The sequence below is a fragment of the Lodderomyces elongisporus genome, chromosome 5 (genome assembly GCF_030384665.1).
Source record: "Lodderomyces elongisporus chromosome 5, complete sequence".
Taxonomy (NCBI): domain Eukaryota; kingdom Fungi; phylum Ascomycota; class Pichiomycetes; order Serinales; family Debaryomycetaceae; genus Lodderomyces; species Lodderomyces elongisporus.
Window position 1 is genome coordinate 1,183,953 of NC_083677.1, and position 27,267 is coordinate 1,211,219.

At 37.6% G+C, this 27,267-nt stretch overlaps 7 protein-coding genes and 1 non-coding gene across 8 annotated transcripts; 4 read left to right on the forward strand and 4 right to left on the reverse strand. All coding sequences in view use genetic code 12, as the record gives it.

The window, feature by feature from the left end:
- Positions 1-753: 753 nt before the first annotated feature.
- On the reverse strand, positions 754-3,021 carry PVL30_004304 (uncharacterized protein; the record flags this gene model as incomplete). Its single annotated transcript, XM_001524562.2, has 1 exon — positions 754-3,021. The coding sequence occupies one exon, from the start codon at positions 3,019-3,021 to the stop codon at positions 754-756; it is 2,268 nt and encodes a 755-aa protein (XP_001524612.2).
- Positions 3,022-3,719: 698 nt separating this feature from the next.
- PVL30_004305 (uncharacterized protein) lies at positions 3,720-4,382 on the forward strand (the record flags this gene model as incomplete). Its single annotated transcript, XM_001524563.1, has 1 exon — positions 3,720-4,382. The coding sequence occupies one exon, from the start codon at positions 3,720-3,722 to the stop codon at positions 4,380-4,382; it is 663 nt and encodes a 220-aa protein (XP_001524613.1).
- Positions 4,383-4,532: 150 nt separating this feature from the next.
- Positions 4,533-6,119, reverse strand: PVL30_004306 (uncharacterized protein; the record flags this gene model as incomplete). The annotated part of the gene is made up of 1 exon (XM_001524564.2): positions 4,533-6,119. One exon carries the CDS (start codon positions 6,117-6,119, stop codon positions 4,533-4,535), a length of 1,587 nt encoding a protein of 528 aa, XP_001524614.2.
- A 581-nt stretch (positions 6,120-6,700) lies between these two features.
- Positions 6,701-7,576, forward strand: PVL30_004307 (uncharacterized protein; the record flags this gene model as incomplete). The annotated part of the gene is made up of 4 exons (XM_061119537.1): positions 6,701-7,025; positions 7,093-7,283; positions 7,342-7,395; positions 7,526-7,576. The coding sequence occupies 4 exons, from the start codon at positions 6,701-6,703 to the stop codon at positions 7,574-7,576; spliced, it is 621 nt and encodes a 206-aa protein (XP_060975520.1).
- Positions 7,577-7,833: 257 nt separating this feature from the next.
- PVL30_004308 (uncharacterized protein) lies at positions 7,834-9,654 on the forward strand (the record flags this gene model as incomplete). The annotated part of the gene is made up of 2 exons (XM_001524565.2): positions 7,834-7,841; positions 8,028-9,654. 2 exons carry the CDS (start codon positions 7,834-7,836, stop codon positions 9,652-9,654), a joined length of 1,635 nt encoding a protein of 544 aa, XP_001524615.2.
- A 456-nt stretch (positions 9,655-10,110) lies between these two features.
- On the reverse strand, positions 10,111-21,369 carry PVL30_004309 (uncharacterized protein; the record flags this gene model as incomplete). The annotated part of the gene is made up of 1 exon (XM_001524568.2): positions 10,111-21,369. The coding sequence occupies one exon, from the start codon at positions 21,367-21,369 to the stop codon at positions 10,111-10,113; it is 11,259 nt and encodes a 3,752-aa protein (XP_001524618.2).
- A 1,162-nt stretch (positions 21,370-22,531) lies between these two features.
- GDH3 (NADP-dependent glutamate dehydrogenase) lies at positions 22,532-23,902 on the reverse strand (the record flags this gene model as incomplete). The annotated part of the gene is made up of 1 exon (XM_001524569.2): positions 22,532-23,902. One exon carries the CDS (start codon positions 23,900-23,902, stop codon positions 22,532-22,534), a length of 1,371 nt encoding a protein of 456 aa, XP_001524619.1.
- A 2,974-nt stretch (positions 23,903-26,876) lies between these two features.
- On the forward strand, positions 26,877-26,948 carry PVL30_004311. Its single transcript has one exon. It is a non-coding gene; the product is annotated as a tRNA-Asp (tRNA).
- The last annotated feature ends 319 nt before the right edge of the window (positions 26,949-27,267 follow it).

Below are 27,267 nucleotides of genomic sequence, written 5' to 3' on the forward strand. Positions count from 1 at the left end.
ACTGTATGTAGTGTTTGCACTTGTATCAACTACTCTCCAACGTGAGTGAAGTTTATAAATATATATTATTTTTCATGCTCTCGTACCGATCGCTTGACAATAAAAAAGTTAGAAAAAAAAACATTAAATTAAATTAAATATAATTCTAAAATTGAGGAAGGAAGAAAAATACATGTACATAAAAAGATAAACAAGTAAATAAGTAAATAAGTAAATAAGTAAACACAAATAAAAAATTTCAAAAAAAAAACAAAAAAATCAAATCATACGACAGAAGGGGAGAAGAGGAAGAAGAAGAAGAATAACAAAGCGATGTTATAACAAAAAGACATAGAAATTGGTTTACATGGGTTTCAGAGACTGATCTTGGTTAGATCATACCAATTCAAAAGGATTTTAGATTGATGGAATCTACTTACTTCTAATCTATCTATTAGTTTTCAATTCAAACCACATTAAAAGAAGAAAGGAAAAAAAAAAAATCATTCAACAATTTAAATACTAATTGAAAAATGGCATTTTTGTCATCTAGCCAAAGCCAACATTAGACAACAATATTGTAGTGATTACATGACAACGGTTGTAAAACTCAAGCGAGAATTAAAAACAATGCATGTAATCCATTTTACATTGTACTCCCCCTTCTTTTCTATTTTTATTTTTTTTGGTCATCAATATCAACAACAACTAGATCTCTGTTAAAGGCCACAACAAAACTCGTTTCGTGTGTTTCAATATTTCGAAACAATAGTTTTAAAATGGAAATAATGGTTTAAGCCTCTCAACTTCAGCCCTATTCAATTGAACTTCAACGACTTTGGGTTGGGGGAAAATAAACTCATCAACATGTTCGGCTCTTCTGTTCACTGTGTTTTGTTCAGGAACACTAAGGTTGCCAAATCCCGGTGTTGTTTTACTACCATTCGAAGAACCAAAGGAAGAGACAAATGATGTTTGAGTTGGCAAATTTGAGGTTCCATTGGGAACTGGTGATTGTGCACTTGCATTGCCAAACGAGAAGCCTCCAGCTGGCTTGCTGCTAAAGTTGAAGCCATTGTTATTTGTTCTATTCTCTTTGGTGTCATCGCCATCTTTGATGCTATTATTACTGTTGATATTATTACTGTTATTGTTATTGCTGTTGCTGTTGCTGGATGCTGTAGTCAGATTAAAATTAAATAATCCTTGTTGTGAGGTAGGGTTCCCAAACAAAGATGGTTTTCCTCCAGTATTAGATTCGTTGCTTTTCTTTTCTGTATTCAGCAACTCGCCCTTAATATCACTTTTTTCTTTTGGTGCAGGCTGAAAGCTAAATAGCGGTTTGCTATTATCATTTATACTACCTGCTTTATTTGTGGAAAACAAGATGGATTCTGGCATCTTTTTATCACCAGTCATCTTATTGTTTCCAGTATTTTCACTCTTTTCATCACCCTTACTTGTTTTGTTAACCAGAGATGGGTCAATCCCAAATGAAAATGTTTTGGCACCTGCATTAGAATTTGATAGTTCGTTAAGCTTCATTTTTGTTTCCGTTTCCGTTTCCGTTTCCTTTTCCTTTTCCTCTTTTGCTTTTAATTTCGCACTTTCATCAAAGATATCAGGTTTAGGGATGGGAACGTCACTTGAACTTGCATAAGCTTGACTTTTCTCTAAAATATTTGCGTCTGTTTCCTTTGCGTTTGGTAATCGTGTTTGTCTACTTTTTCGGCCATTTACTGCATACGGATTTGAAAAAGTAGGCTTGACATTTTTCTGGTCTTTAGCACCATCTTTACTCTCAGCCTCGGTCAGTTTTTCCTTAGATCCATCAAGAATAGTCAACAATGCTCTTGCAGTTTGACTCATTGGTCTCCCTTTGTCAAACGATGATGATGAGGATGATGAAGATGATGCTGTCACTAATGCAGGTTTCTTCTTGAGCAAAGATTCGCTAAATGATGAATTATCCGGTTTAGTCATCTCGTTCGCTGTTGCAGTACTAGTCTCTGCACTGGTTCTGTTTAATGATGACTGGCGACTGGCAAAACCTTTCATTCTGCTTCTATATGGTGCAGGTCTCCGACTCATCAGGGTAACTCTGCCTCTAGGTAGGTGACTGATTGTATTGTTGTGCAAGAGTTGATAAGAACGATCAAAAGTATCATCATATACTGGTCGATATGTCGATCTATAACCAATACTGTTTGTCGATGTGTTTGGATTAACTCTCGTATAGTGCTGTCGATGCGGTGTTGATCCAACAATGGAAAACGTTTCATCGTTAATACCATTAATTAGGCCAATGGTTGATTCATCGCCTCTCGTCAAATGCCTTCGTTTTGAAGCTTGCTCGGACTCTTCATTCATGCTTAGCTCAATATTGGATCTCTTGTATGGAGTACCGGCTCTGGATTTGGACATTAAGGACATGACACCTTCATACTCCACATCAGTAAGTTGTGAGTTGCCCTTTTTCTTAAAAAAATTGGATAGCACATCATTCGCGTTGAGAGTAACGTCCCCATTTTCAGTCTCGTTGACATCAACATCAACATCAACATCAGCATCAACATCAGCGTTGGCATTAATATTAAATTTATTGTTAGAACCAACATCAACATCCGTTGTTTGCAACATTTGATTTCTATTTATATTAGGGGTGTGCACAGTTGAAGAAAATTCTTTCTGAGTTGTAGCAGTTGGTCGATTTGGAGAAAACGATCCAGGTACTTTAATTGTCTTGAATGAATTTTGATGCAGTTGCTGAGTGGTTGATGGTTGGGGTCTGGTCGGATAAGTCGATGGAAGCAGCCTTTGAGTTGTGTAATGAGAAGAAGCAAGAGAGTCAGTCCCGTTGCTGTCAGAATTGGAGGTGGATGAATGGTGGTGGACACCAGAATTGGCAAAGGGTTTAGCAAAAAGACCCTTCAATTTCGATGAGATTGATGTGCTTCTTTTCGTCTCCAAAAAGGTTGGTCTTCCTTTACCATCCATCTTCGAACCCTCCTTCAAAGAATCGTATGCTTTTCTATTATTCATGTTTGAAAGTTCTTCTTTGAATAAAACCAAAAAGCAAAACAAATCAGAAGTGAAAAAAACAAAACTTTGTGTTAGACAATTAGTCTTGTTTTATTCTTGATGATGATTGTTTCAACGGAAAAAAATGTGTTTATGCAACAATGAAGAATCTTGGTCAATGCCTTGTTGCTCTCCTTTTTAATTTTTTTCTTTTTTTCTATTCACGAAAAGATTATTTACAAAAAAAAATATATATATATATATATATTTATTTATTTATTTATTTATTTATCATAGACATGTTAACATAGGTACAATATATACATAAATATATACACATATAATGTATATAAGTGCAATGTCGCAAATAAACAGGATTTGAGTAGTGTTGGGTGTTGACGATGAGGGTGCTGCGACATTAAACTTTGCGACACTACAACAGGGTGGAACCAAAAGAAAAATAATAATAATAATAATAATAAAAAAAAAAGAGAGAGAGAGAGAGAGCACCTACAGTTAATAAGAAGTTCAACTATTATCACGACTATTACTATTTTTCCAAAAACACCGAGATCCGAAAATCAACTATATTCTCCCTAGGAAAATCATCCGAGACTTTATAAAGTAAACTTTTACTTCTGGGCCGTCACGCATTTGCACCATATTAAAGCTTTGGAATATACTACATACACACAGGCACACAGGCACACGGGCACATAATGACGACGGCGATTGAGTTATTATACGAATTTGATAAATATGTCACTACTCGTCTCGAGTCAAACTCATTTACTTCGAATCTTCTCATCACACCCACCTCAAAGTTTATCACAGAACTACTTGTTATCGTCTTCGTACTACTACTAACTTACGAAGTAATATATTGGAGTGGCATCTACTTGGGTCTATGGGAATACCATGCAAAGGATATCTTCACTGAAGTGCCTATCCATTGTGCTCATATCAACGTGCGAATAAACGTTGTACGGGAGAACAAAAAGTTTGCATTACTCGAGTACTACGCATTAAAAGAAAAGTATTGTCATAATCTCATATATTGGAAAAGATTGAATGAACTAAGCAACGAAGTGTTTGAATTGAACAAATTCATCAAGTACTACTTTGAATTTAGTCCTGAAGATTTTGAAATGAACAAGGAACCAGAATTTGGATCCACCATTGGCCACCTCCGCTCAAAAGTGTTGGGCATTGTCAATAGTTCAGACATATTCTCGGACTTCAATAGAAGCAAGTTGGAAGCTAACGACGTCAAGATATACAACAACCGAAATGAAGAGGTACCATTGACCAAGAATGAAGAATATTTAAGCAAATGCCACATTGAAACAGGGAATGTGATTGATGCAGTAATTGTTATCTAGTGAGTTATTTAAGAGCAAGAAAGAACAAAACAAACAAAACAAAACAAAACAAAACAAAACAAAACAAAATGAATGGAAATAAATCGATCTAAATCAAGCTAAATGGAGCTAAACTGAGCTCAACGATATAGAATAATCTCTAGTCACAAGTCACGAATTCTGTGGGAAAAAGTCTTTAAATGGAGAATAGTCTTTGTGTTTACTATGTTTGATGTCAACTTTTCTTTGCTCTGTTAAAATATACAATTTGATTACCCTTTCCAAATTGCTATCCAATGAAAGCTTGATTAAGTTTTCCACCTCTTCTTCATTTTTCAGATCAATATCCTTGACTAAGTTGTTTTTACCAAACAGCGACGAGTTTCCTAACCCATTTGCAATGCTACTTCCCATGTCATATTTTATATCGACAGTTTGGTTACCATTTTCTCCAATCTGTCGCTGTGTAAAAAACTCTCTTCTTCCCGCACCTTCTCTTTCCTGGTCGTCCTCTGCTCGCCTTTCTCCTTCATTGGCCACTACTTGTAGTTGTTGTTGTTGTTGTTGTTCTTCTTCTTCTTCTGCTTCTACTTCTGCTTCTTCTTCGTTCTCGCTTTCTTCTGTAATTGGATTAGTTTCCTCATAAGTTCGAATATTGCTCAAATCAAACTCGTCATACCTAGGACCGGTATATATACGGTTATTGATATTACTATTGCTGGTACTAATACTTGACAGAATCTGATAACCCCTTCTTTCTTCGACGCTTCCTTGTTGTCGTAAATTCTGCATCACTTCATCCACTACAGTATTATTTGCTTGATGCTTAATCGTTCGCAACCCTCCATCTTCATAATAATCCACTATAGCTTTATTAACCAATTTAAACACCTGGGATCTTAAATTGAGATCAAAAAAGTTCTTCAACTCCTGTGGCAAATCTTTTTGATCACTGAGTGTCTTTGCCGTAGGGTCGAATCTAAAGCAAAGTAAACTCATGGTGATTTCCAACTCTTTCAACAACTTGTACAAATTGGCTACTTTGTTAATCAAATGCTTACGAACAAACACCAACACGTCATTGAGAAATGTTTTTTCATCCGCTTCCATCTGCAAAGTAGACTTGTGACTTCGAATCATTTCAATCAAATTCAATCGAAGCAACTTGAAATGCAACAAGTTGTTGCGATCAAGTAAAAGCGGAAAGTGTGTGTTGATTTCTTGAATCGCTTCAGTTACTTTTCCATTCAACAATAACGATTTAATTCTTTTCCGTTCGTTTATGGTGGTATACCCCTTGAGATGAAAAAAAAGCAGACGTTGTTGCTGTACATCATTTGTGGGGTTCATGGCGGACTCGGTGGATGGATGGGTAGTTGCAGCAGTCAAAGAAGGGGCCCTTGTCAGACTCCAAGCAATACTCGGCAATGAAGAAGATAATAACAGTGATGAAGATTGTGATGGTTGTGATGATACTTGCGCATTTTTGTTGCTGAAATGGGCTAGCAATGTGCTATAGTAATCCTTTTCTCCTAACTGTGCATAATCTTCGAGTGCATCAGTAGAGGCAGTGCTAACTGTAGTGTTCAATAGTTGACATTGGTCCTCTTTGCTACTCAAATTGCTTTCATTGAGGTCCACATCGATTTCCTTGGCAAACTTGGCTGCCGCTTCCAGATAACCCTCATGTACAAAAAAGTCTAAAACTAACTTGTCTATCTTACTTGCAAGTCTCCTTGGTCTATGCTGAGAGGACATTTTTTGGCAGGTATCTGACGACAAAATAAAACGATTAGTTTGTTATTTTTTTTACAGTTTATTAATTGTTATGGATGTGGTTGTGCTTATAGCTGTGGCTGTGGAAGTTGCTAATCTTTTCAAAACTGTAGTTTGTTGTCTAAGGTGTTGAGGGATTTCTTTTTGTTGATAAAGCGCCTTGATTTTAATAAAAAATGTTTAAGGGGCTTGAAAGCAATTTGCGCGCTTTAGGTGCCAACTTTTTGTTCCCTATTAACTCTCATTTCTCATTAGATCTTTACAGCCAAACTGACCAACTTTATCACTTTGCCCTGAACGCCATTCCCCCTGCTTCCTTCCCTCCCCCCCCCCCCCCCCCCCCCCCCGCACTTACAAAATTGCGCTCTTCATGGACTTTTGCAACACATTGTACTTTTTACATTCCACAATATTTACTCTATATTCGATATTCTATATTCTATATTCCATATTCCAAATTCCATATTCCAAATTCTACTTTACACCTTTCATTGTTCATAATTACTAAGTTAAGTTTTTGCAAATCCTTAAAGAGTTTTAATTGTCTGTTTTTCTCAACTATTATGCCCTCGAGCAAATCAACTTTGTGCTCTGGTGACGCAAAGGCGTTTATTCGAGACTATATGAAATCTCAATATCGCCCATATTCAACAAGTGATATACAGCTGAATTTGCACAACCAGGTCACGAGATCAAAATTGGGTCCCATCTTGGACGATTTGGTTGCCGAAAAAGAACTAATAGTGAAGACCATTGGGAAAACCAACTATTATTGCTTTAAGGAGTTGCACATTGAAGAAAATGTTGGAATAGACGCTGGCGGCGAGGAAGAAGCATTCAAAGAACAGTTAAAGGTGTTGGAAGCACGAATAGAGATACTACTCACTGGTTTGTACTTTTATTTCAAAATAATATATTAAAAATTCCAACACTAACCTGTTACTTTCTATTTTAGATATTGCAAAGGTCTCCAAGTTACCAAGTAATGAAAAATTGGTTGCTTCCATTGCCTCCATTGAATCTGAGATTAACAAATTGCAGCAAAAATTTGAATCAATTGCAGAACAATCATCTAACTTGGAACTAAAAGAGATTCAAAAGTACTCAAATAATTTAGTTGCTGTGCATAAATCAAGAAAACAATTGGTATGTTAGAGGTTTATTGATACCTTTCGACACTTGTTACTAACCGATTTTGGTTTAGTTTAAGGATCTTTACGGCAAGTTGACCGAAGTCATAGATGGAAAGGAAATATTGGTATGTGTTTAATTTTATTTTTTTTTTGTGATAAAAGAGTGATTGGGCGTGAAGGGTGAGAGAAAGAACAGAGTACAAAAGTGAATAGAGAGTGCTATATAACAAGATATACTAACTTGTTCTCAAATAGGAAGCATGTGATATATGCCCTCAAGAACTCCAGTCCAATCTTTGCCTATAATTTAACGACTAAACTAGAGAATATGCAACGGCAAAGATCAATTTGCAAACTTTTGTCATTCGTAAAGAAGAAGAAAAAAGAAAAAAATAAAAAAAAAAAAAAGAGAGAAAAAGAAATACAATTGAAATAGAATAGATTAACATACAAAGAATAACATCTAATGAATAAATATATAGTGAGCTGAACCCTGTGCTTTCTGCATCCTTCCTTTAGTGTCGTCACTTTTGATTTTTTTCTTCAATAATACAGTGTTACTTATGGTTTTGTGTATGCCACGTAGATCTAGTAGACGTTACTCACTCGCACGCACACTCAGACTCGACTCGCACACACGAGCCCTACAATTGAAATTTATTCTCAACATTGATCTTGAAAACGACTCACAGGATTGAAATTGGTAGTTTAACTTTTCTTTCAGTATAAATTGAGGTTTTATTAATTGCAAGTACAGGATTATTATTGTCACCTATATCATCAAAACTACTACTACTACTGTTACTGCTACTGCTACTGCTACTGCTACTGCTACTGCTACTGCTACTGCTACTGCTATTGCTACTGTTGCAATCCCTGCCACACCCATCATTTGTTTCACCGCTGCCATTTTTACCATAACCATACAATCAATGGTACTGCGAAATATCCAAAGAGTCTTTGTTTTATTATCATGCACATTCCTTGGTTTGATCTGTGGCACCCTATACTTGTATTCTTCCTATAGCCCTCAATTAGCCAAGCAGTTGCAATATACAGCATCGGATTCGTCCCTTATAGCACTATGTGGAACCATCGGAGTAGCAATAGCCGGGCCACTATCTGGAGCTGTAGTTGACAAAAAAGGGTACACATACTCTCTTTTGGTTGGAGGAATGCTTATAGTATCCGGCTACATTGGCATGAAATTCCAGTACGACTTGAAATGGAATAACCTACTGCTATCTTGTTACTGGATTTTTTCAATCGGACTCGGCTCTACATTTATCACATCTGCCTGTCTCAAATGTTGTGCAGTGAGCTTTCCCAGTATCCGTGGCGTAGCAACATCCTTGCCTTTGGCTTTATACGGCCTCAGTGCACTATTCTACTCGGTGATTGCCTCAGCTTTCTATTCGGAACGAACTTCCGATTTTTTGGAGTTCCTTGCAAGATCAATCGTTATCATTTTTGTTGCTTGTTTCCCCAGTGTTTATATGGCAGATAAAGACCACAAGAAAAAAGCATCACTTCAAAGCAAACGCGGACCAAGAAGTTTGGATAATGCAAACCATACTTCTCTGAGGAGGCGATTGTTTTTTAGTTTGAAATTTTGGCTTATATTCATAATCACTGGAATCCTCGCAGCTTTGGGTCAAATGTACATATACTCCGTTGGCTATATTGTTAAAGCGTTGGTAGTTTCAGAAACGGATCCTAGTCCAACTTTGGCTTTGAACGTGGACATACTTATTCAGCAGCAACAACAGGTACAGGTTGGATTACTATCGATTGCAAATTGTCTTGGTCGAATCACATCAGGAATTATGGGCGATATAATTACTCAGTCATTCAATAAACCCAGGTCGTGGTTATTAATTATCCCAGCATCGGGTACACTTGTTGCGCAATTATTAAGCTCTGCGGTTCACCATTATTCTAGCCTCTCCTTGAACTCCTTTTTGATAGGATACGTATACGGATTTATGTTTTGCTTGATGCCAATAATTGTGGGAGATGTATTTGGAATGGACAATTTCTCGTTCAATTGGGGTATGGTTACCCTTGCACCTATAATACCCAGCTATTATTTCACTAGTTTATTTGGAAAAATCTATGATGCAAACTCAAGTCTCGGAAGTGCTGTTGAGAATTTGCTGAATGTTGACCCCGATGCCGGTACAACGGTTACTGCAAAAATACAAGGATGCTTTTTGGGAAACCAGTGCTATAATGAAATTTTTGGACTTACTACAACCATTGCGGCTGTAGCAATATTTTTAGTCGTGATCTTGAACGCCTCGGATTTGTTGTTCAAAAGAAAGAAGCTTTTATCGTTGCTGGAAATTAGAGCTGATAATTTTGCTAGCGAAAAACCGAAATAAATCTACGTATAATCAAATAAAATAAAATGAAATAAAACAAAACAAAATAAAATAAAAAGGAAGGCTAACTTGACATGCTATGGCAATGTCATTGTAAAATATCTCTTGTTCAAATATAACAAAGTGATTAATATAGAACACAAGACAAATAACAAAAAAAAAACAAAAAACGAAAAACGAAAAATAGAGATTTAAAAAAAAAGAAAAAGAAAAAGAAAAAGAAAAAGAAAAAGAAAAAGAAAAAGAAAAAGAAAAAGAAAAAGAAAAAGAAAAGGAACAAAAGCACTTCGTGTTTTATTGTTTTGTTTTTAGTTTTGCATCTACTTCATCTACAATATTTGTGTTGACTCAATAACAATCGGAGTGTGTGTTGTTTATTTTCAAGTTTTTCATTTAATGGTAACTCTACATCTTTTCTTATTTTTTTGCAAAATAAATACAAACTTCAAGTCCTCTTTATTTACGGAACGACTGAAATCTAGAAAGCCTTCCTGAAGATTCTTTTGGTGTTCCCGGGTGAGAGCTATTTCTCTTTGGTCTGGGATAAGCACGACGATCACCAGTATCCATTAAAGCCTCCAAGTTTTTTTGAGAATCATAGCTAGGTGTCAATCCCTCAGCATGGTGTTCATCAGCATTAATCCCTTCAACTTCAGTGTCCTCCTCGATCTTTAACTCGTCTATGTTACGGCTTATCAAATAGCGCAAAGCATTGTACCAGATATTATGACGCTGTCTTGTCGCACATGTAAATTTGATTGACCTACCATTCGAATGCACAACTATACTCTTGTAGTATAATCCGGTCGGAATAGGATTGTTATCATCCACACTCTCAACACTGACTATTGCCGCAGCACGTGTTTTCACCGATGATGGGTTCGACAAGACTGGATTACTCTCAGACCAATACAACGTCAAAGAGTATGGGTGAACCCAGAAATATCTTTCGTGACGTGTATCGGCAATTCCACTTAAGGCAGATGCACCAAACTTTCTGTAATACTTGAAAAGATACTCACCAATAACCACTTGCGTAATTGCTGGGATCATCAGACGATCTGTGAACGAAACATCCGTCGCCATTGAAAACACGGCTGCAGATCTAATAGATTCTGCAGACAAGTTTGATCTGATTGAAGCAGATGGTGGAATGTTACCGCCTCTGCCAATGTTGCTTCTTCTAGCAGAGTATTCGTTTCCTCTGTTGATAGCGGTCTGTGATGGTGAGGTATACCTTGTAACGGCGTTTCCTTCCTCAATTGCTCTTGTTTGAGCTCCTGATACTGCGGTCGCTGGTGATGCTAGTTGTGTAGATCCCAAATCCTTGAAAGTGTCAACTTCTTTAGTGACAGGCGATGATTGCTGCTCATTTGTTTTCTGTACGTAACCGCGTTGTAAGGCAAGCTTGTCAAATGCTTCTTCCGAAATCTTGTCTACAGTTAGTGACTTCATCTTAAGAAGTTGGTGGAAATAACTGGTTGGTACAACTCTAACATTCTCCAAATCTGGAGTAGGGTGCGTCGTTGTCGCAATATATTTCGATTCAGCTACTGGTAACAATCCATTCTTTCTTGCAATATTGATTATCAGCTCTTTGCTCAGTAATGCATCAACCTCGCTCTTCAACTGGTTGAGTTCGCTTTCAAGACTTTTGGCCTTAAGGTCAACAGCATCTTTTTCGGCTGATGTTTGTTTTAACCTTACAAGCTCAGACTCAGGTACCACTGCAAGTGAGAAGTTCTTGGCCACTTCTGAAAGTTTGTCCTGATCCATTGTGGTTAATACATCGTACTCTTGCTGCGACAAAAGTATCAAATTTAAGCTTGCCGCTACTTCTCTCAATTCAGACTCTGATGGATTATAGTTTTGATCACCTGCTGAAGCTTTCTCCATCTTTGGCGAACTTGCTAAAGAATCTTTGCTATCGTCATTTAAAGCCACGCCTTTGTTTTCACCTTCAATTACATTATTGCTCTCCTCGGCCTGTTTTTGCAAATTCTCAAGAATAGATTTGTTTACCATAACTAGACCAGACTCTGCTGCTCTATCCTCAAGACTTGTGGATGCGATTGTATTCAATTGATCGTACTCAGGCTTCGATACAAGTACGTATCCTTCCTCCTCTGCTCGAGCCGAGATCGGTGTATTTGCTTTTTCACTTAAGCTCTGCAAGTTTGATTTCATAAGCTCATACTCCTTAGTAGTCAAAACTACGTAGCCCTCCCTCTCTGCACGTTCATTTAAAGTTTGTTTCAAAATGTCCCTCATCTCATTCAATTCATGTATTGGTACCAACGATAACCCAATCGAAGTTGCCAACCCTGTAAGATGTTCAAGAGATGGTTTGTGTGCTTTGACTATTAAGTCATCGTATTCTTCATTCTTGATCAATTTCATTTCTGCATCATTGATTCGATCTTGTAATGGAATATTTGCTAAAGAAACAAGCCTGGAGTGATCATCTTGGGTTAGCAACTTGAGATTATTCATCTCTGCATGCTCATTTATAAAACTTATAGGCGGAGAACTTTCCAATTGGTATAATCGATCCATTTCCGCTATTGGTATAACAGCATGATCATAACGGCTGGAATGTGTTTTTAAGGTCTCAAGTTGAGGGCTGTTGAGGAAATCGTATTCCTCCTTTGTAAGAAGCACCCTCTGATCCTTGGCAGCGCGATCTTCAAGAGATAAATTAGCAAGCGCTTCAAGTTCCTCCAATTGGGGCTTTTCAATCACCGCAAGTCCAAGAGACTCACCTTTTGTTTTTAAATAATTGATATCGGGAGAGTCGATCTGCTTTCTCAAGTTTTCATTATCATTTGTGATCGAATTCTCAGTTTCCTGGAATCTCGAGTATTCTTCAGCTGGTAACAATACAAGCTCTTGTTCCTTAGCACGATCTTCGAGACTAGTTTCAGCAAGTGTTTGTATATGTCTGTACTCGTCTTCAAACACCAATACAAGCGGTTTGTTGAGACTGCATTTTTTAAGTTGACGATCTACATCACTCAAGGACTTCTTCAATTGTTCAAATTGGTTAAATTCAGCAAGTGGGAGAACAGTCATGTTGAAATTTTCCACCTTTGATTTGACATACGCCAAATCTGGATTGTCCAACTTCGCCAACATGGTTGAGATTTGGCTGTTTAAACTATCACGTTCAGCGAGGAATTCCTTATTTGTTGCTTCCAATTTCTCGACATTTTCCAGAAGCTCTTTGTGTGTATTCAGCAAATGACTAAATTCTGCTTGGCTAATAACAACCATACCTGCTGCACCAGCCTTTGCTTCCAATGACTCTCTGCTCTTGGCAACTAGCTCCTCGTATTCCTTTTCTAGTAATACTTTGTAGCCTTGTGCTGAGGCAGACTTTGTTAAAAATTCTTGCGAAGGGTTTTTAACCATTTGGATCATTTCTTCGTATTCATTGAATGGTACAAATTTAACATGGTGTTCTTGTGCAATGTCCTCGAGTGACCTTTGCGCACGTTGACTAATATCCATAAACTCTGCTGTCTCTACAACCACGAGACCCAATGCTTTTGCCTTTGTATGCAAGTGCTCTCTTGTCGGATTTGTCACTGTCTCATTGAGTTCCTGTAATCTTGTAGATTCGATAAGTGCCAAACCGGATTTCTTGGCCTTTTCCTCGAGAGACTCACTAGCTTGCATCTTGAGGGATTCATAATCTCCTTTTGGCACTAACACAGTCGAGTGTCTCTCACAAGATTTTTGAAGATATTCCAAAGATGGATTAGCAATTGTTTCTTTCATTTTAGAGACTTCTTCTGTAGGAAGTGCAATTAAACCTTCTTCAGCAGCCCTTTCTCTGGCAGATCTTTGCGCTTTCTCTTCTAATAGTTTGTGTTCAGAAACTGGGAGTAGTATTTTTTCAGCCTCTCGTGCAAGATCCTCCAATGACATTGCTGCTCTGGTCGTGAGTGCAGTATGTTCATCCTTGTCCAACACAACCTTGTCCTTCTCCTTTGCAAGATCCTCCAATGACATTGCAGCTCTGGTCGTGAGTGTAGTATGTTCATCCTTGTCCAATACAACCTTGTCCTTCTCCTTTGCAAGATCATCCAATGACATTGCAGCTCTGGTCGTGAGTGTATTATGTTCATCCTTGTCCAACACAACCTTGTCCTTCTCCTTTGCAAGATCATCCAATGACATTGCAGCTCTGGTCGTGAGTGTATTATGTTCATCCTTGTCCAACACAACCTTGTCCTTCTCATTTGCAAGATCATCCAATGACATTGCAGCTCTGGTCGTGAGTGTAGTATGTTCATTCTTGTCCAACACGATCAAATTATTTTCACGTGCAAGATCGTGTGCAGTTCTTGATGCTGCTTGAACCAAAGAAGAGTGGGCATCAACATGTAGAACAATTTTGTTTTGCTCCTCAGCAAAATCTTCCAAACTTCTATTAGCTTGATTTACTAAAGTTCTGTGTTCGTCATCGGAAAGTGCAACCATTTTCTTGTGCTTTGCCAAATAATCAATAGGGTCTTCCTTCATTTTCAAACTCTCAAACTCCGAGAGAGGCACAACCTTATGATCGAGTTTAATTGCCTTTTCAATCAAATGATCCAAGGAAGGTGAATTTAATTTTGCTGTCAATTCCTCGAATTGATCGATAGGGATTAACGTCATATTTAATTGTGTAGCCTTGGATGCCAAATAAGCATGTGACGGATTTGATGACTCCTTGAGTAATTGCACATAGTCCTGTTCTTTGACCAATCTTAAACCCAATCTCAGACTATGATCCTCAAGGAATTGTTCAGATGGTGTATCAACGGTTTGAGACAATTTGTCAAATGATTCCTTCGAAACAACGCAGTAGCCGTAAGCTGTTGCTTTTGATTCCAAAAATTCTAAACTTGGCAGGTCATGTTGCTTCCTTAATATATCCAATTCAGACTTTGCAATAATTGCCAATCCCAATTTTGAGGCATTGCTAACCAAGGCCTGTTCTGATGGTTCTAATAACTCTTCGTATTTGTTTTCTGGTATCAAAATCATTTGTTTGCTAGCAGCATGTTGTTTTAATGACTCCAAAGTTGGATTAGCAGCTTTATCCTTTAGTGAAAGGTACTCGGATTCACTAATTACTTCAAAATTGAGCGCTTTAGCTTTTTCTGTTATTACTTCAAGCGAAGGCGATTCAACACTACGTTCAAGAGCTGCAAGTTTCTCAGCTTCAATCAAAGTCAACTTCTGGTCTGCAGATTTGGACCTGAGATATTCCAAACTTGGGTTCTCTACTTGGTGCTGGTGGTCCTTCCATTCTGTCTCCGAAACTATTATTTTACCATTTTTTAAAACATGTGCGGCCAAGTACTCAAGACTTGGGGAATCAATTTGTTCCTTAAGCTTGGCAAGTTCTGTAACTTTAACAAGTGCTAAACCTTTTCCTGCAGCCCATTGTTCTAACTTGCTTTCCTTAGGATCGTTAAGGTCTTTAAGGTCCTTGAGCAATTTTTCGTGATCTGTTTTTGGTAAAACAATCAAACCGGCTGATTTTGCATGCTCCTCGAGATGCTCTTTAGATGGAGAGTTTGCCAAAGTTGTCAACTTATTGTAATCTTCAGTCAGAATAATACTGTGGTCAAGCTTGAAAGCATGTTCTTGGAGGTAATCTATACTTGGCTCCTGCAATTTGTGGCAAAGCTTATCATATTCAATGGCATCTAAAACCACGAGGTCTAATTTCTTTGAAGTTGCGGTCAATTCCTCTTTAGTAGGATGAACACTCAATCTCTTCAACTCTTTAAGCTCGCTCCTGTCGATCAATTCCAAACCATATACATGCGCTTTGTCATTAAGAAACTCTGTTGAAGGGTTATTACTTGTTTGCTGAAGATTCGAATATTCGTTTTCATCCACAAGAACAGAGCGATGAGATGTTTTTGCCTTATTGGCGAGGTACTCAAAATCTGGTTCTTCTAAACTATCCTTCAAAGATTTTAATTCATCTTCTGATACAAGTGCAAATCCATTTTCTTGAGCTTTATCTTTAAGGTATTCGACACTTGGTTTGGCCAATGATGATAATAATGTCTCATATTTGGCGGCGGGGATGGCAGCTAACCCTACAGCTTCAGCGGTCTTTTTAACATGATCTCTAGATGGCTCGTTAGCCAAATTTGTGAGCTCTACATGCTCCTTAGTTGAAAGAACAACGCAATCATGTTGCAATGCTTTGCTTCTAAGGAACTCTTTTGAAGGAAGTTTCTCTACTTCTTGCAATCTCGACAACTCCTTCAGTGGTACAAGCGTGTGACCCATTGACGATGCATGCTTTTCAATTGCTTCTTTCGAAGGCGACAACAATGACCTGTGAAGATTTTCGGTTATTGCCACCAATCCTTGAGCTTTTGCTACCGCCTTGATATGATCTTCTTTTGGATTGTTTGCAAGTGACTCAAGCTTATTTGCCTCGTCTTTCTGATACAACACATGATTTTGATCTAGTGCTTTTTCTTTCAAATAATCCAAACCTGGCGAGTTCGCTATCTTTGTCAATCTATCAAACTCTTTGCTTGAAATGATTAAAGAGGAGTAAATGTTTTTAGCCTTGGACTTTAAGTAATCCATATCAGGTTGTTCCACTTGTTTCCTGAGCAGTTCCATTTCATCTTCAGAAGCAATAACGAGTCCATGGTTTGCAGCGTGGTTTGCAAGATCCTCCCTTGAAGGATTCTGTAATACATTGTACTCAGATTTAGGCACTACCACGTGTTCAATGTTTTCCGAAAGTTTGCGGAGATGCTCAATAGATGGTTCATTCGCTTGTTTCTGAAGCTCATTATACTCTAAAAGTGGCAAAACAATGCTATCCACTTTCGAAGCGACGGCTTTAATGTGTTCAAACTCTGGATTCTCGGCATTTTTCACCAAAGTGTTGTATGAGCTCTTTGTAATCACTTCGTAATCTCTGGCAGAGGCTACCTTTATGATATGCTCAACATCCGGTTCATTTGCTTTACGAATCAAGTCAGCGTGTTCATCTGCTGGTATGACTTCGTGTGAATGTTTTGCTGCTACATGCTTGATATGCTCGACATCTGGTGAATCCGCTTTACGAATCAATTCAGCGTGCTCATCTGTTGGTATGACTTCGTGTGAATGTTTTGCTGCTACACGCTTGATATGCTCAACATCTGGTTCATTTGCTTTACGAATCAAGTCAGAGTGCTCATCTGCTGGTATGACTTCGTGTGAATGTTTTGCTGCTACACGCTTGATATGCTCAACATCCGGTGAATCGGCTTTACGAATCAAGTCAGCGTGTTCATCTGCTGGTATGACTTCGTGTGAATGTTTTGCTGCTACACGCTTGATATGCTCAACATCTGGTTCATTTGCTGTTTTCTTCAACACGGCTACTTCATCTGCTGGTATGACTTCGTGTGAATGTTTTGCTGCTACATGCTTGATATGCTCAACATCCGGTGAATCGGCTTTGCGAATCAAGTCAGCGTGTTCATCTGCTGGTATGACTTCGTGTGAATGTTTTGCTGCTACACGCTTGATATGCTCAACATCTGGCTCATTTGCTGTTTTCTTCAATACGGCTACTTCATCTGCTGGTATGACTTCGTGTGAATGATTTGCTGCTACACGCTTGATATGCTCAACATCTGGTGAATCGGCCTTGTGAATCAATTCAGCGTGTTCATCGACTAGCATAACTTTCAAGTTCTTTGCAGATGCTAATTCCTTAATGCGCTCAAGGTCGGGATTTTCAGCCAGTTGTTTTAACGACTTCCATTCATCTTGTTTTACAACCTTGTGGCCAATTGAGTTAGCATTATCTGTGAGAAATTCCAAGCTTGGATTAGCAACCTTGTTCTTGAGATTATCATACTCTTGAGTAGGCACGAGGGACAAATTAGAAGCAGACGCCAATTTCGTCAAGTGATCAATTTCGGGTGATGTGGCTAACTTTTCCAAGTGCTCATATTCCTGTTGAGGTACAACAATGAGACTTGCATCTTTCAGTTTCTCTTTAAGATACTCCACTGATGGTGACAGTAAAGCGTCGTTTAACTTGTCAAATTCTTCCTTGTCTACTGCAACATAATGATGCACGAGAAGCTTTTCTTTCAAGTAATCCAATTTCGGCTTTTCAATCTTTTCATGCAAATCACGAAGTCTGTTAATCTCAATGACTTTCAAATCAAGTTTCGAAGCTGCATTCTCAACAAAGTCTCTACTTGGATTAGTCTTGAGTTCCTGAGAAGCTTCATGATCACTCTTACTTACTGGTACGTAATCTAACTTTTTAGCAACCTCCTCGATATGGTCTAAGCTGGGTTCGTGTGCAAGTTTTTGTAATTGTTCGAATTCAAGTTGAGAAAGCAACACATTCTCGTATTTCTTGGCATGGGTCTTCAAATCGGAGATTTCAGGATTCTTCAATTTCAAAAGTTCATCTTCTGCAATAATTGTAAATCCCAATTTTTCAGCGTTTATAGAAAGAGAAGCTAAATCTGGACTGCAAAGTTTCTCATATTCTGATTTTCCCATCAACACCATGTTCTCCTTCTCTGCCCATTCTTGAATTCTGCTCTCATCATTCCAATTCTTTTCCAATTTCCTCCTTTCATCTTCTGTAATAATGCAATAGTTGAGTAATTTAGCTTGAGTTTGAAGTTGTTCAAGAGATAAACTTGCAACTGAATCTTTGTTCCTCTTATCAAATCCTTTCTCGATAGCAGTATCTTTTCCTTGAGCTGCTAATACCGGTGCTGCTACTGGCGCTGCTACTGACGCTGCTTCTTCCTTTTCAACTGTAGAAGCAGATATTTCTTTCAAAGTGTTCAATTCTGTAGAGCTAACGACGGCAAGTCCTGCTTTTGCAGCAAACTCCTTGAGCTGGTCATCAGTTGGCGTGACTTTTGCTACATCTTGAAGCTTCAGATACTCCTCCTTTGGCAAAGCCACCAAGCCAGATTCCTCGCACTTTGCCCTCAATTGGTCCAAAGAAAGCGGTTCCGTGGATTTCTTGGTGAGCTTATTAAACTCTGCGCGGGACAAGATCTTATGATTTGGGTACTTCTTTGCCACAATGTCTAAACTTGGGCTTTCTGCCAGAGCTCGCAAACTTTCATATCCTGTTAAGCTCACCACAGTGTACTCCATATTGTTTGCATGTTTTCTAAGGTGTTCCAAGCTCGGGTCGTTGGCATCCTTGTACAATTTGACATACTCCGATTGTGTCAACGTAATAATACCGTGTCTATTTGCATTCACCTTGACTTCTTCCTCGCTTGGATTTGTTGCCCTAGTGATTAAGTTGTTGTAAGTTTCGTTGCTAATGATTGTGTGTTTATGTTTTGGTAAGTGTGCCTTTAAGTAGTCAAGAGTAGGATTCTCGATATTTTCGACAAGCTTATTGTGCTCTTCTATTGGCAAAATTGTATGATTGAGCTCTTGTGCCCTATCCTTGATATGTGTAATTGATGGTTTAGTAAAAGTTTCGTACTCTTTTTCAGGAATGACAGCCAAATTTAATTTCTTGGCAAAACTTTGCAATGCTTCCCTAGATGGCTCCTGTAAGCGTTTCAACTCATTGTTCAGTACTACTGAAGAGTCGTGACTCCTGGCCAAAATATGGAGCTGGTCCAAAGTTGGGTTCTTGGCCTGTTGCGTCAAGTTGTCATAATTGTCAGTAGTAGTCACAATGTAGCCCATAGTATTTGCCTTTTCGGTGATGTATTCGATATTTGGATCTTCAAACTTCAATAGTTTGCCTTGCATTTCTACAAATTCGGTTTCTGGTAAAGTAACGATACCGTTAGACTCCAATTTACTCTTCATCTTCTCTTCGTCTAGCAAGTCCTCGTATACATCTCTTTTCAAAATTTTGTAACCGCGAGAAGACGCAATGTCTATCAACTTATCGTCGTTCTTGACACAATTTTTCTGTAGTTGCTCATATTCACCAACTGGAAGCATAACCAATTTGTTTTGCTTAACATAACGCTGTATTTGCTCTTCGCTGAGCTTTGAAACAGATTTTGTATTTAATGTGGACTTCAGACGCTTTGAAGGAGATGCTCCAGCATCGACTGTCTCTGAATCTGAATCTGAATCTGAATCTGACGAATCGACCAAGTATGGTATCTCGAGGTCGTCTTCGTTTCCAGCAACATCAAAGTTCCTACTGTTTATTGATGAGTTGTCACCTTGAGCATCCATGTTATCTGTTGCTAATGGTTTTGAAGGGGTCGAAATATTCTCCACCAAGTCCTTCTCCCAATCAATGCTCTTTCTGTCATTATCCTCACTCTTAATTGAAATTTTGGAATTTCTTTTACTTGGTGAACTCATGGAGAATCGCTTGTTAGGCACGTGCATTAGCGGGGTAACCGGTTGATTAATTTTCATTGGTGTCCTTTGCAGCTGGACAAATGTTTGGTGATTAGGAGGAGGATAGTTGGGGTGGTGGTGGTTTTGATGATGGCGAGGTGAAGCATTCTCTTGAATATCCTTGAGTTTGATCACAGAATTTTTCAATTTAGCAATTGTCTCATTCGCTTCTTGTAACCTCGATCTGAGCATATCTACTTCACTTTGCGTATTTGAAAGTACTGAAAGTTCAGGATTTTCCTCGTGATGTCTTAATTCTTCTAATATCAGATCAAACGTGATGTTTGCTGCTTCCTCATTTTCCTGTTCCTCTCCATCTTTGTCAGCTCCAGTTTTAATTTCCAGTTTACTCAAATCAATAACACTAGAAACATCCCCTCCACTTAATTTCAAATGCATCAAATCGTTCTCGTCATTCAAATAAGTTATTCGCTTATTCAACTCCATTCTCTCCTTCTCCCATTCTTTTTTGTCATCCTCCAAATTCTTCGTCAACACTTCATTCTTTAGTGCCCATGAGTCGTTATCAGCTGTGAGCACTTCAATTTTTTTGTTCAAGTCAGCTTCTAATGCTTTTAATTTGTCATTCTCTTGCTTAACCATCGATAACTCTTCTCTTAATTGAATGGCATCCGTTTCCAACGCCCAATTTTTATCCTTTAATGCTTCTTCCTTAGAGCTATAGATTTGGTTGTAATTTCTCAATTGAAAAATCTCATCCTTGAACAATTGAATTTCATCAACTGCGGACTTTAACTTTTGTTTGATCTTGGAGTTTTCAGCGTTTAATCGACGACATTCACTAAGTAAGTTTTCACTCAAGCCAACTACAAAGTTCATGTCATTACCCTTTGAATCTGGACCCGGAGGACCCAAACTGGGTGTGGAAAGCGAAGATATTAGTTTCCCTGAGCTTTTGTGTGGTAATTTGGAACGCAGCTTAGATGATGATTGTGTTGATGATGATGATGGTGATGGCGACGACGACGACAACAACGGACCGGGGTTCAGAAGAGCCGATGGGTGCGCAGTAGATGTTCCTGTTGCTGTTCCTGTTGCTGATTCTCCCTTTGTTCGACCAGCTGCTGATGGTGGAATTGGAGGGAGAAAGTTGGCCAATGCATGACGCTTTGGTTCGTCAGAAATAAATGAGGCGTGAGTATTATCATGCGATGCTGCTCCTGTACTAATGGCATGATTTGGCTCTCTTGGAACTCGTGAAGGTCGTTTGAATAATCGTTTTTGTATATCTGATAACTGACCCCTTATATCTTCCTTTGACGATGGCGATGGTGATGACGATTGTGCATCATTGGTTGGCGACATGTCTTTCTCTCTCTCTTTTTTTTTTCTTGGAATTGCTTTACTTAATGTTTAGAGCAAATATGAACAAGAAGTTTAGTATTAGAATTTTATGTATTTTGCTTGTTTTCGAAAGTTAATATATGATGTTTTGATTTGTCAAGATGGAGCGCACCATCTGATTCTACCAACTGATCTTTCCAAACAAACAAAACAATAAAAAAATAAATAAAAATAAATAAATAAATAAAATGTATTCTCACTCACTCACTCTCAAATTGTAACAATGTATACACACACACACCAAGAGCAACAGAAAAAAAAAACCACTTAGTCACGTGATATAGCTTTGAGGAGGCATAATAAAGTGGAGTAAGCAATTTTTCAAAAACTGTTTACATGTAAGTGTGTATGTGTGTGTGTGTGTGTGCATCAACAACTATCTGTCGGATCAAGCAAGGGATGAATGATAATAGCAAACACTTTTACATAACACCAAAAGAATATGTGCTGTTCTTTGTCCTTTATGTAATGTATATGTACACCTTCTACAAGTATTGATAACTAGATGCAAAAATAAAAGAGTTGGGGGGGAAGGGAAAGGACAAGCGTTAAGATTACAATTTTTTTCTCTCAAAAGAGAATAAAGTACATACAAAATACATTTACAGATCCATTGCTAATTTCTTTTTATGGAATCCTTTGTCAAACCTTCACAAAAGTTGTTTTCATTTAAAATAAAATTACAATAGTGTGTGTATGTATGTAAATACATATAAATATATATATATATATATATGTAGTAAATAAATCTGCTCCCTTTGTTCTTAAGAACGAAAAATAAAAAAACATGCGAAGCAAGATATTAAAAGAACTGAATATGAATCATCAACCATATGAGACTTTTTTGTTTCCATTCTGCTCCTTCTTCTTCTTCTTCTTCTTCTTCTTCTTTTCTCTTATTTCGTTTTTCCTTCAAACACATATTTTGTTGAATAAAAGAAAAAGAAAAGAAAGAAAATAAAAGAAAAGAAAAGAAAAGAAAGAACATTTTTCAAAATAAAAAAAAAAATAAAAAATGCAATCTATCATCTCTCTACCATCTCATAATCTCTTAATCTCGATTTTCAAATCTTCTAGATTTTTAGAAGAAAAGAAATGAAAATTTGGGAAATATAAAAAATCTTTAAAAGACTTCACCTTGGTCAAACATAGCATCAGCAACCTTGATGAAACCGGCAATGTTTGCACCCTTCAACAATGATGGCAATGCAGTGTCGTTACCCTTCTCAGTAGAGTACTTCTTTGCAGTTTGGTAACAGTTCTCGAAACAGGTTTCCATAATGTCCTTCAACTTCTCGTCAACTTCCTCCAAGGTCCATTTAACCCTTTGGGAGTTTTGAGCCATCTCCAAACCGGAAACAGCAACACCACCACAGTTGGCAGCCTTACCTGGTGCGTACCAGACACCGTTGCCTCTGTTGGCTTCAAAGACCTCAATGGCCTCCTTGGTAGAACCCATATTGGAACCTTCGGCAATGTATTTACATCCAGCCTCAACCAAGGCCTTGGCTTCGTCACCGCTAACTTCGTTCTGGGTTGCTGATGGCAATGCAACGTCAACTTGACCAACCTTGGTCCATGGTCTGACACCGGCAATATATTCAACGGCATTGTCACCGCCAAAAACCTTGGCTTCAGTTTGCACAATCTCCTCCAATGACTTAAACTTCAATTTAGCAGCGGCAATAGCATTGACTTGGTCAACGGTAATACCATTCTTGGAGATGATGGAGCCCTTAGAGTCAGACAAGGAGACAACAACACCACCCAATTCAATAACTTTCAAAGCAGCGTATTGAGCAACGTTACCTGATCCTGAAATGGCAACTCTCTTGTCCTTAAATGATTCCTTACCGTTGGTGGCCTTTTCAATCATCTTGGCGGTGTAGTAAACACATCCAAAACCAGTAGCTTCTGGTCTAATCAATGAACCACCCCAGCTCAAACCTTTACCGGTCAAGACACCGGCCCAGTTGTTTTGCATTTGCTTGTAGGCACCAAAGAGGAAACCAACTTCTCTTCCACCAACACCAATGTCACCTGCTGGAACATCAGTGTCTGGGCCAATATATCTGGCCAATTGTCTCATAAAGGAGACACAGAATCTTCTAATTTCGGCATCCGACTTGTCCTTTGGGTTAAAGTCGGAACCACCTTTACCACCACCCATGCTCAAGCCGGTCAAGGCATTCTTGAAAATTTGCTCAAAACCGAGAAACTTCAAGATGGACAAATTGACAGAGGGGTGGAATCTCAAACCACCCTTGTATGGACCCAAAGCAGAGTTGAATTGGACTCTGTAACCATTATTGACTTGAATCTCACCCTTGTCATTCTCCCATGTGACTCTGAATTGGATAATTCTCTCTGGGACTGAGACAACTGGAATGACTTTCTTGTATTTTGGTTGTTCAGTGAACAAAGTGGAGTCAGAAACAGCAGTGACTAATTCGTCGTAAGCTTGTTGAAACTCTGGTTCGTGTGGCAAGACCATTTTCTTTATTTGTATATGTGTTTGTGGGAAAGAGTGTTGTATCTAATTAAGGATAGTAAATAGACTACTTTTCTTGTAGAGTTAGATCCGTACTAAAAAAAAAGGAGAAAGGAAAAAGGGAAAAGGAGAAGAAGGAAATCAAAAGAAGAAAAGTGGAAGAGATGGGTTGGGAATTTCAGTGAATATTTATATTTTTATTTTCAGTATGGAAATATCCAAGATCGTCACCAGTCTATAAAACTCACCTCATCATCTATCTGTATTTTGCACTGTCGCATTATAATCAATCTTCATTACCATCATCAACAACTTTTGTAACACTATTCTGTTTATAGTGCTATTTAGACAAGCAACAAGAAAAAAATAATAAAAGAATGAAAAAAAAATAATAATAATAAAAATAATAATAATAATAAATAAATGAATAAAAAAATTGTGCAAAAGGAATCAGCGTTCTTATCTCTACCAATCAGATTCGACCTTGATTAGCAGGCATACATTAGATTACAGAGCACTGCATACACGCAACCAACAATCCAAACACTACTTACACTACTCATACTACCACTCATACTACAAACAATACTTACAATACTTACACTACTTACAATACTCACACGCATTATTGTTCACTCTTTTTCTTCTCCTGACTCCGTCGGCTGCTGTTGTTGGGAGCACCACTTTGCCCTGTAACGGCATTCCTCGCTCCTCGGCGGCCGCCACCAACTATGTCGCCTCTACATTTATTACCTTTTGGTTTTTTCTTTTTTTTTTTTTTTTCTTTTTTTTGCAAAAGGTGTTCAGTTTTGAGGGAAAAAAAAATAGTTTCAATTTTTCGTGCATCTATTAGGGGTAAAGATTTGTAAATGAAGGTATAGACAAGTTCACAGTCCGTAGTAGGGGGGGAGGAGGAAGGGAATCTATACTTACTGTCCTTATTTTTCATTTTTTTATTTTTTTTTTCAAACTGGAACTCAATTGAAATTTACTTTATCGGCCCGTCTTGCCATATCCAATTGGTTCACCACAAAGCTTGGAATGCAAGGTCCAAATAAACCCAAATATATGTTGCTCAGAACTGACAACTGGAATGACTATTGAGTCTTTGAGAGAATCATAGATTGCATTACGTTGCATTTGCCTGGTTGTTTTGTTCTTTTCTTCTTTAATTTGTTTTAGTGTTGTTCACACTATTAAGTATAGGTATAGCACTACTAGTAATGTATTTGTGTTTTCTTTTTTTTTTTTTCTTTTCGGAAAATTTTGATCCCGGTTTTTTCCTATAGGGACATCAAAATTCCGTTTACAAAAGAAAGAAAAAGAAGGTATAGAACATCTAATGATTCGAGGAAGTAAAGAAGAGGCTACGTCCCATTTTTTTGGTCCAGCTTGCTCTAGAGAATTTTGGTTGAGAGCTCAAGGCTAATTATTCGAAGTTTCTGCTACTGCTGCTGCTACTGCTGCGGAAGTGAGAGGGGGAGGGCGGGGTGAATGATAGTATCGGGAATCACCGAGAAACTATGAACATTCATACTTGAACAATTAAAGACGTATCTGCTCTTCTTATCTGAATTGTCTAGTTTACTGTTGTTTTACGTTTCGGATTGCGAGTTCGGCAACCCTTCTTGAAAGTATATATCCAATACCTTTGTTATTCAGTTTTGATTGGTGTTGTTGTTGTAGTGGTAGTGGTAGTGGTAGTGGTAGTAGTAGTAGTAGTACTCTCTATGGTGTCAGTAATAGAATTGTGGCTTATCTTTCCTATATTGGAATCGTCAAAGAGTAAAGTTATCTTACTATTGTATCAACCTCAAAAGTTGTCAAGAACATAGAAAAGAATCAAGCGTTTATGTAGCTAAAAAGCAAGAGAATGAAACTCAGAAGTAGTTTGGTCTTAACGAAGAACAAACAAGGAAGAGAAAGGAAAAAGAAAATAAAAAAAATAAAAAAAAATAGAAAAAAATAGCTTCAACTCTATGGGTTCCAATTTCCAAATATGACAAAAAGTTGGAGGCTAATTGTGGGTGCTGTCGTAGTAATTGAAATGGCAATGATGGCAGTAGTTGGTGGTGTTGGGTTTTACATTCTTGGATAGTTATTTCACAAACCAATTTCGAAGGCATAAGTGTAGGGGAAATAAAAAAAAAGAGATTCATGTTACAAAACCATCTTAGTAGGATATATATATATAAGGATACTATACTCTCATTGGCCACTGATAAAAAAAGACAAAATGAAAAAAAAAAAAAAAAAAGAAAAAAAGAAATTTGACAACGCGGAATTTTTTATTTTTTTTTTTTTTCGGTCGTGGGAAATTGGAAGGGCAAGTGAAGTTCCTTGACAAAAAATGCACAGTGTCCACCATGCTTCGTCATACCAAAATCTTGTATATGTAATTTTGATGCGGTATACATTATCAACAATATTTGACAATATCACCCATTTCATAGATGCAACACTTTAAATGGTTTTTAAACAGACGAAAGCAAAATGGAAGGAACAGTATTGAGCAAACAGTTGCCATTCAATATTAGTTTTTGAGAGATTAAAAGAATAAAAATATAAAAATATAAAGTATATAAAAAACATACTGAACAAACAGAACCGCAATTTTCTCTTCTTTTTTTTGCATCAATATACTACAAAATATTTAACGCCTACAAGTCCACAATAAATAAAAAAAAGAAGCATTTTATTCTTTTATACACTGTCAAACATCGTCAGTAAAAATACTAGTAACTAAACCCTTAATGATTATCAAAAAGGTGTAAAAGTTCATACAAAAATTAAACAGAACAAATAAAAGTGATATGGAAGTCATACAACTTTAATAGAGTATGGCTTTTCCTCGAAAGCAAAAAAAAATAAAATAACATCATCCTTAATCTAAAGTATTGGTATAGTTCAATATAATTCTTTTCCATAAAAAAAGCATATTAACTGCACCTAAGAGCAATGTTTATACAACAAAAAGTCCCAGATAGTTTAGTGGCTAGAATTACCGCTTGTCGCGTGGTAGACCAGGGTTCAATTCCCTGTCTGGGAGATATTTTTTGCATGTTAAATTTTTTACATTTCTCATTTTTTTTCATTCTTCATTTTCTAACATCAATATACCATGTACCCCCCTCCCCTCTGCTTAGTTCGAGAAGAATTTGGTTTTTTTTTTAAGTTGCACAGTATATTCAGAATGAATACCAAGTGTAAGTTGTAGACCAAAATTGGTTTACATTAACTCTACATAGCTTTGAATAATTTAAATGTTTTCCCTTCCTTTCATTTTCTTTGTCTTATTCTTACTCCATATTGTCTATTGCACACACGTCATATTCATCACATCAAAGTATTATTCATTACAGGATATA